We start from the raw sequence: 18,149 nt of genomic DNA, 5'->3' as shown, positions 1-18,149 counted from the left end.
CTAGGTTCTGTGTCGGGTAGATTTGACATCGAATTTGTAGAAGGTGATGTTGGAATAGAAATGATGAATTTAATTAAACTAAAAGTAAAATCTGCATCTAATTTTAAAGAAGAAATTCATTGGCTGACTGTTACACCTTTAAGTTGGAACCTAAGTACTTTAAAACGTGAATTTAATCTTAATTATAGTACAGGAAAGTATGCAAAAAAAAATACAGAATCTTTACGGTTTCGGATCATATCCCCCCGCTCCAAGTACCCGTAGAAATTTTTCTTCTGAAAATATTGAAAAAATAATAAATTTTTATACTTCCGATGAAATAAGCCGTGTCATGCCAGGGCAAAAGGATTGCCTTTCAGTTCAACAAGAAGACGGGAAAAAAATTAAGTTACAAAAACGTCTTATTTTATGTAATTTGAAAGAAGCATATGTAGCATTTAAATCTTTATATCCAGAAATAAAAGTCGGTTTTAGTAAATGTGCTTCCTTGCGACCAAAGCAATGTGTACTTGCTGATAGTAATGGAACACAGACGGTTTGTGTGTGTAAAATACATCAAAATTTTAAATTAATGTTAAACGGTTTAAAAAGTATTTTTGAAGATATATCTGTAACTACTTATGAAGAAATAATAGAATGCATGATTTGTAGTAAGCCTAAAAATGAATGTTATATGAAACAATGTGATCTTTGCCCTGGCTTTCATGAAATTGCTACTGAAATAGAAGAAGCTCTCAAAAAGAGAAATATTATTAATATAACTTATCAACTGTGGACTAACACCGATCGTTCTTCTCTAGAAACAATTACGGAGGAGGCGAAAATATTCCTTTTCTTTTCTTTTAAGAAGGGTTCAAACTTTGATAAAAAAATTTTTTTACAAAATTCCACAGTGTACTTCGAGTAAAAAACCAACAATAAAAAATTATTGTTTCAACAAATTAGCTAAAACTTATTTTTTTTATTTTTTAAAAAATATATTATGAAAATTCAACTTTTTCCCTATAATTTTTATAAACCACTTTTTTTTGTATCACTAATATATTTCAAGATAAAAATTATCGAAAAAAATTTAGCATAAAAATTAAATAAACAATAACTTGCAAAATAATTGAAATTTTGCAAAACCCTTTGGCATGCTTCCAAAGAGTCACAAACACAACAAAATTCCAAAGTATAAAGGAAATTGAAGGACCAACTGGTACTACTTTCATGGAACGCCCCCATAGTTAAAGAGCAAACCTGGTAAATCTATCATTCATGGCTTTAACAGGGTATTTATTAAACGGCCTTAGCAGGGTATTCGGGCGAGGAGCATTTGCACCACGGCGTCTATGCCAGCAAGCAAAATTGCCGCAACAAGAAATCGGAAAAGCTGTACGTGACTATCAAGAAGCCAATTAAGTCGGGTTTTGAATGGTGATGTCATTGGGATCTTTTTTTTCGAAACATTATTTTCGTTACAGAGCAATGATTACGGACCTTTTGTGAGCAGAAATTGACAATATGAACTTGGACGATCTTTGGTTTCAGCAGAAGGACGCAGCATAACGCACAGTCCATGCAGTCCAAAGACTTTTTCTATACAATAAAATCGGTAAAAAAGTGTGATTAGTCGCTTTTGATGATGTTATTTTGTTGTGTCAAGTAACTGTGATTAGTCCAGTGCTCTTGTTTTTGAGGGAGTGTCGTTAAACATCGATATTATGCGAATAATTCAGAAGCGAGTCAGAATCTTTAAGATGAATATCGGCTAAAGCAGCTAAAGGGGGAAAAAATAAATATTCACTAGAGGTGAATCAACTAGAAATCAACCAGAAACTATCAATTTAGTGGTGGAAAATTGAGTCGGCTGACAATAGAATGGACTACAGCAGGGAAAGTCGCCGAGGCAGCCAATTGAATTTATTTCACATTTTATTTATAAATAATGTGCGCTCACTTCCTTTATTGGGTTGTTGACCGAGCTCCGCTTCCTATGTGCGGTGGTGTCCGTCTTGATGTTTTGCCACAAATGGAGGGACCTACAATTTTAAAACGCCTCCGAACGGCAGATGATTTTTATGAGAAACTTTTTCATGGCAAAAAATACACTCGGAACTTTGCTATTGTCTACCAAGGAGTGACCATCATTAGAAAAAACTTTTTGAAGATTCGAAGTTGGGCACTTCCGTATTGTAGTCACGCACCAACCCAGCAAAAATTATCGAAAAACGTTTGAAACGCGTTATGATACCCAATTTTAGCCCACTCTTTAGAAAAATTATATTTATTTAAAGTAAATTTAAGACCAACTTAATTTCAAGTGAAAACTGTGGCCTCCAGTGTGCACAGACACAAGCAGCTTCCTGGTAGTGACATCCGATGGGAGAGAGCAGCTGATAACTTGAATACTATAGCAGGAAATACTTCAAACGCCGGTTAGCACGAGAAAAATACGACTGGCGGCGCTTTGTGAAACTCGGCCAAAATCGCGTAAGCCGTTATCGCGCCAATCAAGAAGATGAAGAATACTTCAAACTTCAATGCTTTTTTTAAAAAACATGGGTCTGAGAGTGGTATAAAGCTTTTGCAGAGGGCCGAGAAGTCGTGGAAGATTTGCCCCGATCTGGTCGCCCATCAACGTCTTCAACAGATGAAACCGTCGACAAAGTCAAGGGAATGGTGCTGAAAAACCATCATTTAACATTGAGGAAGGTAGCTCGTGCCCTTAGCATCTTAGTGTGTCTCACGTATTAATTCGCAACATTTTACACCATCAATTGGGCATGAGAGAGATTAATTTCTTTCCAAAAATTCATCGTAAGAAGGTAGCTGAAGACATGCTTAAGCAAGTGAGTGAGGACCGAACGTTTATCCAGCGCATCATAACAGGTGATGAGTCGTGGGTATATGAGTTTGACATCTAGTTTGTATGTCAACAGGCGGCTGAATGGCGCTATTCACATGAGCCGAAACCCAAAGAACCACGTCAGAGTCGGTCAAAAGTGAAAGTCATGCTACTCCTTTTCTTTGATTATCATGGAGTTGTGCCCACGGAATTCGTTCCAAATCGTGCTACGGTAAATAAAGAATATTATTTGGAAGTTATGCGACATTTAAGAGAGAATGTGCGTAGGAAACGACCCAATTTGTGGAAAGAAAACTCATGCATTTTGCACCATCGCTAGACTCACCTTTGAAAGGCTCTTCAAGACGAGTATACCGTCAAGAAGGGAGGGGCAGACACCAAGGCCATGGGGAAGGGGGGAATTAAATTTTTATACAGTTGGTTCCAAGCTAGACGATAAGGTTGGCTATGGAGTTTTGTCCAAGGAATTAGGACTGGAACTATCCGTTCGACTACCAGACTACTGCAGCGTCTACCAGGCAGAGGTTCTAGCTAAAAAAGAAGAGGCTACATATCTAAATACGCACGCCGTAATAAAAACGACTATAAATATATTCTCGCATAGCCAGACGGCCTTTAAATCAATGCGGCTATACTAAAATCGAAGGTTGCACAGGAATGCCGGGCAGCCCTAAATGATATTAGTGACGTATTCAAGGTCAGCCTTATTTGGGTTCCGGGGCATAGAGATATTGAGGGAAACTGTAAAGCTGATGAGCTAGCCAGGAAAGGTATTGCTCTTCAACTGCTCAGTGATAAAAGTACCATTGGAATACCCATGGCCACGAGTAAACTATATAATAAAAAAATAACATTATTCTAGAGGCCAATAAGTCATGGTGAAATGAAGATACGTGTCTAACAGCTAGGCTACTATGGCCGCAAATAAACAAGAAAAGAACAAAGGAATTGCTTAGTCTCTCAATAGACAATATCTCAAAGGTCTTGGCTTGTTTAACCGGCCACTGGCTATTTGGCAGGCATTCCACGAGACTAGGAGTTTTCTCCCATGAATATTGCAGAAGTTGCAGAGATGAGGAAGATGAAGAAACAGTTGAGCACTTCCTCTGCAATTATCCAGCCGTAGCTAAAATTAGAGCAGCTTGTCTAAGTAAATACTTTTTTAATTCTCTTACAGCGCTGTCTGGCGTGGGGTTGGTATCAATACTATGCTTCATAAGAGCCACAAAATGGTTCCACGAAAGAAGGTAAATGTGAGAAGGTCTCACAAAGCTCATATTGTGAATACTTTTTTGACCAACAACTCGACACGATATTCACCGGATTTAGCCCATGTGACTTTTTCTATTTCCCAAAACTTAAATTACCACTCCACGGACGCCGCTTTGAGTGGATAGAGGCCGTTTAGGAGAATTCGCTGAAGGAGCTGAAGAAGAACGCGTTTCAAACTAGTTTAAAAGATGCTTTGATGACTGGACTAATCGTTAGCATCTGTGTATTGCCTCGAATAGAGCCTATTTTGAAGGCGAAAAAAGAAATGTTGATGATTAAATAATTATTCTGCATTTTATTGAACAATTCCCCGTACTTTTTTGACAGAATGTATGTTAAGATAATAAAAACGCTCAGTTTTCGCAAACAATAATTGAAAAACTCGTTGTCTGGAGAAGCTGCCCTCCTTAAGCTTAAAATACTCTATCATCTGAGTTGCAGTTTTGGGGGAAAACAATTTTTTAAAGCAATTTTTTTTTTGTTTATGTAAAACCTTCATTTTTGGATGCATTTTCCAATCGGTCCAACTCACGTAAGTTTTAATATTTTTCCTAAATATTTTAGGGAAAATCTTAAAATATAATAAATTTTGTAGTTCCGATGGACGAATAAAAACTCTTTTATGCTGCGCCACCCTAATGCATGTATGTACATAAAACATTGTATTTGGTTGTGAAAAAAACCTTCATTCTTGGCTTCAATCGGTCCAGCTCAGGCAAGTCTGAAAATTTTTCCGAAACATTTTGGCAAAAATCAGCGGAAAAGCCCAATTCCTTTTTTTTATTGCTGCACAACCCTAATGTATGTATGTACATAAAGGATTGTATTTGGTTTTCCGATTTGGGTTTTTGGAAAGAATATTTTTAAAAGATTTTTTTTTTCTTTTGTGAAAAAATCCTTCATTCTTGGGTTCAATCGGTCCAGCTCACGCAAGTCTTAAAATTTTTCCGAAACATTTTGGCAAAAATCAGCGGAAAAGCCCAATTCCTTTTTTTTTTTTTGCTGCACCACCCTAATGTATGTATGTACATAAAGCATTGTATTTGGTTTTCCGATTTGGGTTTTTTAGAAAGAATATTTTTAAAAGATTTTTTTTTTTCTTTTGTGAAAAAATCCTTCATTCTTGGGTTCAATCGGTCCAGCTCACGCAAGTCTTAAAATTTTTCCGAAACATTTTGGCAAATATCAGCGGAAAAGCCCAATTCTTTTTTTTTTTGCTGCACCACCCTAATGTATGTATGTACATAAAGCATTGTATTTGGTTTTCCGATTTGCGTATTTTAGAAAGAGTATTTTAGAAGAATAATTTGTTTCTTTTTTTTTTTGTGAAAAAAAAACTTCATTCTTGGATGCAATCGGTTCAGCGCCCGTAAGTCTGAATATTTTTCCGAAAATTTTTGGCGAAAATCTTAAAATATAATAAATTGTATAGTTCCGATGGAAAAATCAATTTTTTTTTGCTGCGCCACCCTAATGTATGTGCATGAAACATTGTATTTTCGTTTTTGAAAAGAATATTTTGTGAAAAAAAAAACTTCATTCTTGGGTTCAATCGGTCCAGCTCACGTAAGTCTTAAAATTTTTCCGAAACATTTTTCTCGAAATCTTAAAAAATAATAAATTTTATAGTTCCGATGGAAAAGAATAATTCCTTTTTTTTTTGTTTTCTGTTTTTTTTTTTTTGCTGTACCATCCTAATGTATGTATGTACATAAAACATTGTATTCGGTTTTCTGATTTGCGTTTTTGGAAAGCATATTTTTAAAAGGGTTCTTTTTTTTATAATTCTTGTCGAAAAATTATTTTTTGTTTTACTGCACCACCCTAATGTATGTATGCATGTACATAAAACATTGTATTTTGGTTTCAAATCAATTTGTAATATAATAAAATGAAACTTGGACTGCCTTGAAATTGGTATGTATGTATGTATACGCGTGTTTGTATATTTAATAATACATAGTAAATATAAATAATTAATAAAATCTGCAAGGTTTATGTAGAATATTTTGGTTTTTCATTTGTTCTTTTCTTGAATACAAATACAATACGTTGATTGATTTTATAATTGGTGTTCTATATATGTATGCGTGTATCTATATGTATATGTATGCAAATGTATGTAGTTTATAGTTGTTGTTTTTGTTTTTGGTTTTACAAATCTATGCATAAATTGAGTTGTATTTGCTGTATAAGCAGCAACTGGTCCAAGATGCGTTCACAATATTTTGCGCAGCATTTTTTTGTGTTTTTTTTTTTGTTTTTTTACTTTCTTCAATAGATTTTTTGATTTTCTTGAAAGAGTGTAGTAGTTTTTTTGTTTTCCTAATGCATACTTTTTTTCTTAATAATTCGTCGTCATTTTCATTATTATTTTTATCGGAATTTTTTAGCTCGTGCTCATCAGCGTTGTTTCATTTTTGCAGTTGTTATTGTTTTTTGTTGATGTTTCCTTTTTTTTTTGTTCTTTTGAAGTTTTTCCATTTCATGAATATTACAGCAGTTGGCAGCAATGAGATTTGGTTTTTGGCGGCTGTCGCACATCGGACTGACGTTGCTTCTTTCGTGATGAAATATCCCTGATTAGATCATAAAATACCTGCGCACAATTAGAAGAGAGTAAAAGAATTTTAGTAAACGATTTTTTTTCATTTCATTATAATTTTTTTGAGGTCGCATATCAAAGGGTTAAATGAAAATGAGTTTAGTTCAAAGTGGAATAAAAGCATGAAACATGAAATGCTACTCAAGCGCAAACACTGTATGAGTACTACTACATACATACATACTACAAAACAGTGAAATTATATATACATATACATATATAGGCAAATAAACTCATTCAAGGATATGAAAATAAATTTTGAAAATTTTTGTTAATCGAAAAGATGAAATAAATGAATTAGTAAGCAAAAATTAAAAGCCAAATACCGTAAAGCAAACCACTGTAGTATCAGGTCAGTCCATAAGTTCGTGCGTATTTTACGCATAATTTCACTTTTGTACGATTTTTGCATACAAAAAAATTATTCGCGGTCAAAAAGTAAGGTGAATTTGGTTGTAAAATGAAAAATCTTTATTTATTCTTGTAAATCAATTTTATCCCCTTCAAAATAATCCCCTCTCAATGAAATACATTTATGCCAACGATTTTTCCAATCCCCGAAACATGCCAAATAGTCCATTTCCGGTATAGCCATCAGCACCTTCTTCGATTCAGCTTTTATCTCCTCAATCGACTCGAAACGCGCTCCCCGGAGTGGTCTCTGAGTTTTGGGAATAGCCAGAAGTCACACGGAGCCAAATCAGGCGAATACGGTGGTTGTGGAACGATATGCGTGAAATTTTTGGCGAAATGGTCACGAAGAACGAGTGCAGTGTGAGATGGTGCATTATCGTGATACAAAAACCAAGAGTTGTTGGCCCATAATTCTGGTCTTTTTAGACGAATTGCTTCACGTAAACGACGCATAACGCTCAAATAATATTCCTTATGAACAGTTTGGTCAGGTGGAAGGATTTCATAGTGCACCACACCACGAAAATCGAAAAAAACTGGCATCATGAACGACTTTGACGTGCTCTTTTCGGTCTGGCCTCGCCTTTCGCACGATATTCGCTTGATTGGTCGGTTGTTTCAGGGTCGTAAGCATAAATCCAAGTCTCATCTCCCGTAATGATGCATTTCAGCTTGTCCTGATCGTCTGAAAGCATTGTTTCACGCGACGACTTTTTTCCAAGAAATTGAGAGTTTTCGGTACCAAACGAGATTTGACTTTTCGTAGGCCCAAATGGTCTTTCAAAATGGTTTTCACAGATCCTTCTGATATTCCGATCATATCAGTAAGGTCTTTAACAGTCAACCGACGATTTTTGAGCACTAACTCCTTCACTTTATTGACGTGTTGGTCATCTGTTGACGTCGATGGTCGTCCGGAGCGCTCCAAGTCATCAACACGTTCTCGACCCTCTTTGAAGTCTTTGTACCACTTTTAAACATTTTTCTGCGACATGGTCGAATCACCAAATGCCTTCTGCATGCTAAACGTTTCCGCAGCCGAAATTTCATTCCGCAAACAAAATTTGATGGCACTTCTCTGCTCAATCAAATCAGACATTGTAAAATCGAAAAATGCACTGTTGGTCGTTTGGTAAACCCAAGCGTAAATATATTACTGATAATGACATTCACATGAAAGTTGGCCCAGATGTTATTAACAGTGCTGCCAACTCATGAAAAAAATAACTAGAGCGAAATTTTAATCCCGCGAAGTTTGACAAATAAATTCCTCTTACTTTTTGCCCACAGTAGTATAACGGAACTATTTATGTTTTCTATGATATATTGTGCATTCAACAAGTGATTTTAATCGCGGATAGAAGCACGTGTTGTTAAAAAATAAAATGGAAACTTCGAACGCGTATAAGAGGCATATTTTGTATTTTTTTTATAAAAGTGGTAAAATGCAACAACTGCTGGTGCAGAAATAAACACTGTTCACGGAGCGGGTACCGTAAGTGTAAGGACTGCGCAAAAGTGATTTTCAAAATTTCGAAGTGGCAACTACGACGTGGAGGATGCCCCGCGCGCTGATCGTCCTGAAGTCTTTCACTCCGACGCCTTGCTCGAACTCGCGGAAGCTGAGCCAAATTTGACAGTCGATATGATAGCTCAGAGGTTAAATTCATCGCATAGAACAGTTCACAGGCACCTGGTTCAGTTGGGAAGGTTTCAAAGCTGGGAAAATGGGTTCGGCATAGACTTTCCGTCGCCAACCTTCAGCAGAGAGTGAAAAATGAAAGTTTTTTGAACCGTATCGTTACTGGTGATGAAAAATGGGTCCTTTACAATAGTCCTGTTCGCAAACGCCAATGGTTAGATAAAGATGAAACACCAGAACCGACCCTTAGAGATGGCCTTCACCCCAAGAAGATTCTTCTGCCTATTTGATGGGATATGGCCGGTATTGTTTATTATGAACTTCTGGAACTAAACCAGACGATAACTGCTGATTATTATTCCCATCAGCTATCAAACCTGAATGAGGCACTTAACAAAAATCGACCGTCTTTAGTGAATAGACGCAAAGTTTTGTTTCACCACGACAACGCAAGACCTCATACCGCAAGGCGAACATTAGGCAAGCGGAACGAGCTTGGATGGGAGCTAATGCCGCATCCACCATACTCTCCGGATATTGCACCTTGTGCTTAACACCTTTTCCGTGGACTTCAATCCCATATGAGCAACAAGAACTACTCCTCAAAAGAAGCTATAAAAAGGGATATCGAAGCGTATTTTGGCTCCATAGACAAACAATGTTTTGAGCAGGGAATTAAAAATTTGCCTAAACATAGGGAAGACATTGTAAATAATGAAGGAAAATGTATTATTGATTAATAAATTCTTTAAACACCTTTTTTATTAATTTTAAAACTACCTTCAAAAAACACACGAACTTATGGACTGACCTGATATATAGATACCACCTTGAGCAAACAGTTCGCGGACCAACCGCCAGGTGACGCTCTAAGTCAACTGATTTGAGTTATGTGCTTTTGGTTTTTCTTAGGTTGCCACGTTTGTGAATAAGTTTAGGTTAGATTAGGTTGGCCTGGCTGGCTGAAAGCCATCACATAGACTTAGTGCTCCTTAGTGGTACCAGATGGAGCTAGACTTTTACGTTTCTCTATAGGAGACATATTGTAATAAGTCTGCCTATGCCGCCAATGATCAAAGTTTTAGGTGCGCGACAAATTACTAAATAAACCCCCTGTTATTTAAATCGACAAATGAAGGACAGGGATGTTCAATTCCCAATGTCAAAAGCGCTGTTAAATAGAACATTGAGCTATAGGACACTTCGTTTTACTTCAAACGTGACTCAAGGTCTACGACGCCAGTGGTAACTCAGGTTAGTGTCGTTCGAAACTTTCCCGTAAACGCAACCAAACAAAAATGAGTGAGAAGTACGCGAAGCATTTTGAGGCGATATTTTCATGCACGCATTCGAAAGGGCCGAAATTATCTTACGCCGCAGCTGCAAAAGTGATTAAAAAATAAAAAAAATGTGTTGTTATGTGGAATCAGCGTTATAAGGTGTACAAAAATGTTGATGAATTTTTCGAGCGCGACTTTTTAAGAGGGACCCTTCTTTGTGACTACTCCAAGCACGATCAGTTCTTGCTAAAAAGGGAATAGATGTGAGTATCAATACCATCGGACGACGACTGAAGGAGGCGAACATATCCTACCGTCCCACATCATCAAAACCACTGCTCTCAGAAAAGCACATTGAGAAACCTCAAAATAAGATGTGGCGTCACAGTATTGAACTGCCCTCCTCAGTTCCCAGACGCTAACCCAATTGAAAATGTGTGGTAAACTATGAAAATGCATCTTGTCGAAAGGCCAGTCCATGATTTAAAGCAACTCGTGCGTCAAGTTCGCAAAATCTGGTCCTCTTTGTCGACGAGCTACGCAGAAAAGCTGGTTCAAAGCAAGGAGAAGATGACAGGCTATACTCGACAACGAAGAAGACTACACGGCTAATTGCGACTCGTAGTTTTGTACATACTATGATGTAAAAAAAATTTTAATTCTATATCTTTTATACTGCATGAATAATCGCGGTTCATTTTTTCTGACACAGACTGTAATTGGCGCTTACACCCTTTTTGGGTCTATGCCGAACTCCCCTCCTATTTGTGGCGTGTGCGGCAGATATTTTTTATGAGGACCTTTTTCATGGCAGAAATACATTCGGAGGTTTGCCATCGGCTGCCGAGAGGCGACCCCTATTAGAAAAAACTGTTTCTTCATTTTGGTCTTTCATCGAGATTCGAAACTATGTTCTCTCTGAACTGCAAATTGTAGTCACGCACCAACGCATTCGGCTACGGCGGTCGCCATTTCTATACCTTACCCTTACCTTAATCTTACAATAACAAATTAGGCGTTTTTTTAGCGAAACATTTTAAAATCGAACAAAATACCCTCCCAGGGATATCTCGAAAAACATTTCCTTGACAAATGCATTTTAATTTTTTATTTTTATTTTTTTTTTCAGATTATTATGTTGTTGATGTACCTTCATGAGATTTGCCTTCACTCAAAGAATTTTCAATATTTTGCATCGAAATTTGAGGAAAATATTGTTCAAAATATTGAGAACTTTTGACTATTAATTATTTATTTGCGACGCGTATGAAGAAGGTGTCATAGCCGAGTTTACAGCACGCAAATTATTTGCAAAGTTAATAACATAGCGACTTTGACGTCGATGACACGTCCCGCAACGGAAGACCTTCTGCATTCGATGAAGAATTTTTGAAATTACTTCAGAAGGAGAACGGTTTCCAAAAAAATCGTGAATTGGCAGAAAAAATGAACTGGGATCATAAAACGATTCTCAATCACCTTTGTTCAATGGGATTTACCGAAAAATTGGAAGCCTGGGTGTCTCACGAGCTCAACGAAAAAAACAAGAAACGTCGCCCTCAAATTGGATCTCAGCACCTCGCCCGCCATCGAGCAACACACGGTCATAAAGAGCGCTTTTTATACCGAATCGTCACGGGAAATGAGAAATGGTGCCTATACATCAATATGAAGCAAAGAAAGAAGTGGATGGTTCCAGGAGATACGCCAAAGGCCAGAGTCAAGCCGAATCTTCATCCAAAGAAGATCATCACCTATGTTTGGTGGGACTGGGAGGGCATGGTGAATTGGGAAATCCTCGAGAAGAATGCCACGGCCAACAAGAAGTTCTACATTGCACAGTGCGTGAATGAAGGTAGGTAGGTAAGATGGCAAGAGTACCCCAGGTACGCTACAAGTAGCACTTACGTGCCGTTTTGATACCATAGAGTGGACCACTACCTGTGAAAGGATTAAGGGAGGAGATAAGCCCGTCTGCAGCCATCCAGTGCTGTTGATATAGCGGAGGAGAGAAAAGGGATCTAGGCTGGAGAATTTCTTCAAGTCATCCCCAAAGGGGACGCTGAGGAATCTCAAGCGCTTAGCCGCCAAAGCCGGACATCTGCAGAGAAAGTGTTCCACAGTCTCTTTCTCTGTAGGATCCCCACAGCTTCTGCAATGGGGGTTGTACGGAATTCCAAGCTTCTCCGCGTGAGTGTGCCGATCACCTAGTGGCCAGTGATCACCGCGATGAGTTTGGAAATTGAATGGCGAGGGGTTCCCATCACCTTAAGCGTTCTGTTTATGTTGTATTGAGGCCATAGTGCTTTTGAAATGGCACACGATGAGACAGACCTCCATCTGTCTTGCGCTTTTCTTAGAAAGAAGTTGTGTAGTTTCCCTTTAACGACGGCCAAGGGGATACCGATGTCTGAGTAGAGGGCAGCTGGACTCGGTTCTGCCGCCCCCTTCCTGGCAAGCTCATCGGCAATTTCATTTCCCTCTATATTCCTGTGCCCAGGAACCCAGATGAGGGAGATGTTTCCTGTCCGTTCGAGGCGTTTAAGTTCCTCCTTACAGGAGTTTACGAGAAGAGAGCTGCAATGCGGCGACGACAGTGCCTTAATTGCAGCTTGGCTATCGGAAAAAATATTTATGTCTCCCTCCCAACAGCGATCCCGAAGCATTTTGCATGCCTGCAGGATCGCGAAGACCTCTGCTTGAAAGACGCTGCTTGTCTCCGGCAGTTTATAGGAGACCGAGATGTTGGCTGATTTGGAGTAGACCCCCGCTCCCACTCCAGACTCCATTTTGGATCCGTCAGTGAAAACAGAGGCCTCTATATCCGCAACAACTCTCCCCTCTTTCCAATCTTGCCTGCTCGGAAAGATAGCCCTAGCACAACCCTCAAAGCACAGTTTGCGGATGGAGAGGTCGGTGCGAATATCAGAGAAGGAAGGGGAGATCTGCTTCAAAATGCTGCTATGCCCAACAGGGAGTTGTCTCCAAAGGCCAAACTCCCTCAGTCTGATAGCACTCTGAGCAGCAATGGATTTAACCTGCAGATCCACAGGAATTAAGTGGAGTATAACGTTGAGCGCACCATGGGGGCATGTTCTGCAGGCCCCAGTGATGCCCACACATGCAGTTCTCTGCACTCTCTCTAATTTAGTGAAGTTGTAGCCCTTCTGAAGAGCTAACCACCAAACTAGGCAACCGTATGTCAAAATTGGCAGAACCACTAAGTTGTACATCCAGAGTACAACACGTGGCTTGAGGCCCCATTTTTTGCCGAACATAGATTTACAGGCATAGAAGGCTATATTAGCCTTCTTAACTCGATTTTCTATGTGCAGCTTCCAGTGGAGCTTGGGGTCAAGTATTACACCAAGATACTTGACTTCCGATGAAAGTGTAAGACACTGGTTGTTAAGTCTAGGAAGCTTAAACGGCGAAGGCTTGTATTTTCTGGTGAATAGCATCAACTCCGTTTTGTCAGAGTTGACTCTGAGACCGCTACTGGCGGCCCACCTGCTGAGTGTAGCCAGTGCACCTTCCAAAATTTCAGCGTGAATGAAACTATTCGACTAAAGATACCAGCTCGCCATGGACAAACCACACTGCTTCACGACAATGCCATGCCCCATGTTGCACAAGTCATCAAAGCCGCACTCCAAGAACTCGAATGGGAGGTCCTTCAGCACACGCCTTATTATCTGGACCTTCCACCGACCGATTACAATCTTTTCCGCTCTCTGTCAAACCATATGAAGGACGTTACCTTCGATAACAAAGAGGTCCTTAAAAACTGGCCTAACAACTTCTTTGACACCAGACCTGGCGATTTTTGGCGGAACGGCATTAACAAATTGGTTGAGAGGTGTGAAGAGGTTGGCAACAGCAACGGCGAATATATAATTGAGTAACTTATTGATTTTATTGGACATTTGATGTCAGATTTCAGCAATCCGGAATGCATTCAGGGAAGTTTGACGAATATTTTCTTTACCGATGGATCCAAAAATGAAAAAGGGTCTGGAGCCGGATGGTATGTACTTCGACGATAGTAATAAGTATCACTATGCTATGGGGGAAATTGCAACTGTTTTCCAAACGGAAGTTTTTGCCATCCTGAAAGTAGCCGAATGGAAATGGAGATGGAGCGGGAAACAGATTGGGGTTTTCAGTGACAGTCAGGCTGCACTGAAGGCCCTGGAGAACGTGAAGGAAACCTCGAAGATTGTTCAAGAATGTTAGAAGAATTCTGTCGCAAGACAAAACAGGCTTGTACTTATATGGGTTCCAGGACACTCCGGTGTGCCAAGGAAACGAAAATGCCGACGAATTGGCCAACCGTGGATCACCGGTTACCCCACAAGGGCCAGAGCCAATAATCGGAAACAGTTCCACAGGAATCATGAATTGGATCAGCGATTATGTAGGCAATCTACATAAATAGCGATAGTCCGGGGTCTAGAACGCTGCAGAACTGCAAAGTGTTTTGTGACAAGTCCGAACAGAAAACTGTCAAACTTTCCACTAAAACTTGGAAGGAACGACGGGCGGTTGATGGTCGGTATCATTACCATTGGAATCATTGAGGACCCAATGTGCTTGTCTTCCTTGGAGAGGGGGGGATAGCACTGAGCACTTTCTCTGTGAGTGTCCTGCATTTGCTAGAGCACAGCTACGAGTTTTGGGTTCCGATGTCGTGAGAATGATAAGTATTCGTTCTCTAAAACTGGAAGATATTTACAGATTTGTCAAAGAATCTGGAAAATTCTCACAGGACTAACCACCTCTATCTCTGTCTCCTTTCTTTACTATCTCTTTCTCTGTTACTTTTCTCCTTCCCTCCTTGACTATCTACCCTCTTTCCAGAACTCTAAATACAATGGGATTTTTAGCCTGAGTGTTTTAGGAGCCACCAAATCTCCTGATGCTCCTTGGCTCAACCTTTTCAAATTTCAATTTCAACTTATTGATATACTTATTGTTTTTTGTTTAAATAAAAGTCTGTAAAACGCTACGAACTTATTCCCCAACCTAATACATAGGTTTAGCAATTTCATCCCGAATTGGATCCATTTCACCCCCAGAGAATCACTTTGAAAATTGTTGTTGTGGCACAGTGTGATGTGCGTGGTTGTTAATAGACATTATTTTAGATAAATTTACTTAATAAATAGGTTAGTCATGCATGCAAAGTTTCCGAAAAACCTTATAAGTACAAATACAAATCAAATTAAACTTAAAAAAAATATTTCAAGCAACCCAGAAGAATATAAAAAAGCCAACTAAATTTGAAAAGCGACCAAAGCACATAGCGACTACTAGCAAAAAATTACCATTGGCATGCCAAAGGAGAGTAGCATTTCACTAATACTTATATATGTACATATGTATGTAGGTATGTGGGTATGAAAGAAGCATTTAAGTCTAAGAGAAATTTCAACTGTAAACGTTTCAACAACTAAAAAACAGTGGCAGGAAGGGAAGGTACATACTACAAACGGTTCTCAGTGATTCGGTTAGGAGTTTTGTAGTTATTTCATATATATCAGCTAGGTATTGTTATCAATTCGATGTGATGTCTTGTGGTGGTTGGGAGTACATAGAGTTGGGGTTTTTTGTTTTTGTTCTTTTCTTTTTTTTTTTAATTATCTTTGTTCGCTTGTTTACAATTGTATTTGTTTATGATTGGTTTTGTTTGCTTTTTTTGTTTTTTAATTTTATTTTTATTCCTTTAATTTATTTATTTTTATTGGCTTAGAGTCTGCTTATGCACCTACAAATACGCCTAAAGTAGTGTACACTTAAGTCTCCGCTTCTTGCATCGGTCTTTAGCACGCCCGCTTGTCGCTTTCGAATCTTCGGTTTTGCGGGATCTTATTTCGCGCATCAAATCAAAAAATACCTGCATGAGATGAAAAGAGAGCAGAGAGGAAAAGAAGAAAACAATGTTTATAGAGAGAGGAACATTTTGCAATTCGTATTTCGTTTTATTTATTTTTTTTATTTTTTTATTTTTCATGGTTCGCTTATTCCTATAGCAAGCAATAAATTACAGCAACAACAAATTCAAAACTGCTCCAAAATATAAAAAAAAAAAACAAAAAACCAAAAAAAAAACTATGCTACACTACTGCAAATAAAACTAAGAAGATATTTAAAAGAAAAAAACTGTTTGCCAATTGATTGTGCGGGTGTTGAAAATTAAGACTGAGAAAGAAATGAAATTAATATAACATAATTGTTTCTGTGCTTGTATAGGTACTTTTCTATAGCCACTATCAATTCGTACCCCTGCGATTTCTTCTCATATACGCCCAGTTGCAAAATTATAAACGCAACACAATTCCTCATAAAAAGTTATAAGGTTTTAAACTTTATACAAAATTTTTCAAGATTTTTCAGAACTTCATCAAAACTTTAATGTTTTTAATTTTAACTACAATTTTTAGAATTTTTCTGGGTATACAGTTTTATACTACATTGAATCTTAGTACAATAAAGTGCACAATAAAGTGCAAGTCTTAAGGGGGCAGATACCTGTAAAATTTCGAAAAACAATTTTTTTTTTTGTTTTTCATAAAATGTTAATATAATCCTTTAGGAATATGTCAATAAATTTTTAGAACGTAAATTTAAGTATTTCTTATATTATAGATTGTCAACCGGGACGACTCTATTCTTTGCGTTCGAGCGCTGGGAGAGTTATTGTTACGTGTATTCAAATTTTAGACGCGTTTTTTTTCAAAACCATATTTTTCGAATTGGCGTACACGATAACTCGAAAAGTTATTGACCGATCTCACTGAAATTTTGCACACATCTTTTTTATGATATTACTTTCTATGTGAATGTATAATTCGAAAATTTTTCGAAAAAATAATTTTCTCGAAACAAAAGTAGTAGGAAAATTCGCATTTTAAGCATTTTATTCCGCGAATTTGTTTTTCCAATCTATTGTTAATTCATATAGAAATTATGACATTAATAAACAAAAAATTTTTTTGGTTTTTTGTATTCAGCTCACTGACGCCGATGCCACAATGCCCGCCGATTGAGAAGCCCCGCTGCGACCTTTCTGCAAGAATTGAGGGTACATCCACCATTTTAAATGATTAAAATAAAAAAAAAAATTTATATTATTTTAATGTATAAATAAACTGTACGCCAATTTTGAAAAAAAAATATATTGACTTCTTCATTTTAAATAAAATGGGAAAATTTGGCCGTTTACTGGTATCTGTCCCCTTAAGTGACTAAAAACTACCGTAGATTTTTGGAAATTTTTGTTTTATTGACGGTGCTAGGATTTTTCCTCCACATGAAAAAAATCTAATCTGTACGTTGTACAGAAGAAAAAGGAAGAAATTCGTGACACCTCGACGGGGAATATGAAAATTATAAAAACAAAAAAAAAATGATAATACAATAAGAACCTAATAGTGGTATGTTTAAATTTTTGCAATGGGGCTTATATGAAAAGATACCGCAAATATCATTTGCTCATTTGCTGCAACAGTAAAACCCCATGTAAACCATAACCCAAGAAAAATTTTTTTTACCTAAGCATGAAGAAATTATCCCCTCGCTCGCTCTTCTTTTATGCTGTGTAAAAAACTCATACTTAAACAAGGTGGCGCAAAATTAATTAAAATTAGCCGGTTCTATGTTACCGGAAAGTCCCGGTTTGGCATCTAGCCAAGGGCTATCACTCCAGCAGCATTCTCCGTACATGTACCATATAGGGAGTCTTAATGCTGTTACAACAATAATACTGAATCTATCTTTTAGGAGGTGGCGCAAAATTAATCATCCTTTTTTATCTCTAAGAATAAAATAAAAAATTATAATTGTGAGCGATGGAAATCTTTTTTTTTTTACCTTTGCGCGCTCCATTGCTCGTCTGTTTTTCTGTACTGTAGTTGTCTAGTTCATAAGTGCCAACTGTGATTGGCAGGGCCATTTGAAAAAATTATAAATATTCCAAATAGAGTTAGATTAGTTTTGTGCCACTATGTAGAACCTCATTAGATGGAATTTTTTACATATTAACTTTCACATAGGTGACAGGCATAGTAAATTAAAAACTTTGAA

At 37.7% G+C, this 18,149-nt stretch overlaps 1 protein-coding gene across 5 annotated transcripts in view; it reads right to left on the bottom strand.

Annotated features, from left to right (window-relative positions):
• Nucleotides 1–6,117: 6,117 nt before the first annotated feature.
• LOC129237086 (ras-related protein Ral-a) overlaps nucleotides 6,118–18,149 on the bottom strand; it is a 92,448-nt gene continuing 80,416 nt past the window's right edge. For 3 of the 5 annotated variants that reach the window (XR_008581738.1, XR_008581740.1, XR_008581739.1), the window contains exons 5-6: nucleotides 15,551–15,960; nucleotides 6,572–6,722 (exon numbers count right to left, since the gene is read on the bottom strand). Coding sequence is in view for 2 of the 5 variants with exons in the window: in XM_054871500.1 (XP_054727475.1) it covers nucleotides 15,844–15,960 (117 nt within the window). In the remaining 3 variants the exon portion in view is untranslated. Of the gene's footprint in view, nucleotides 6,723–15,550; nucleotides 15,961–18,149 lie in introns of all 5 variants that reach the window. The other 2 variants (XM_054871500.1, XM_054871501.1) reach the window with 2 other exon arrangements.

This window comes from Anastrepha obliqua, chromosome 2 (genome assembly GCF_027943255.1).
Source record: "Anastrepha obliqua isolate idAnaObli1 chromosome 2, idAnaObli1_1.0, whole genome shotgun sequence".
In the NCBI taxonomy this organism is placed as follows: domain Eukaryota; kingdom Metazoa; phylum Arthropoda; class Insecta; order Diptera; family Tephritidae; genus Anastrepha; species Anastrepha obliqua.
Note: the sequence above shows the minus strand (reverse complement) of the source record. Positions and strands in the feature narration are given on the sequence as shown.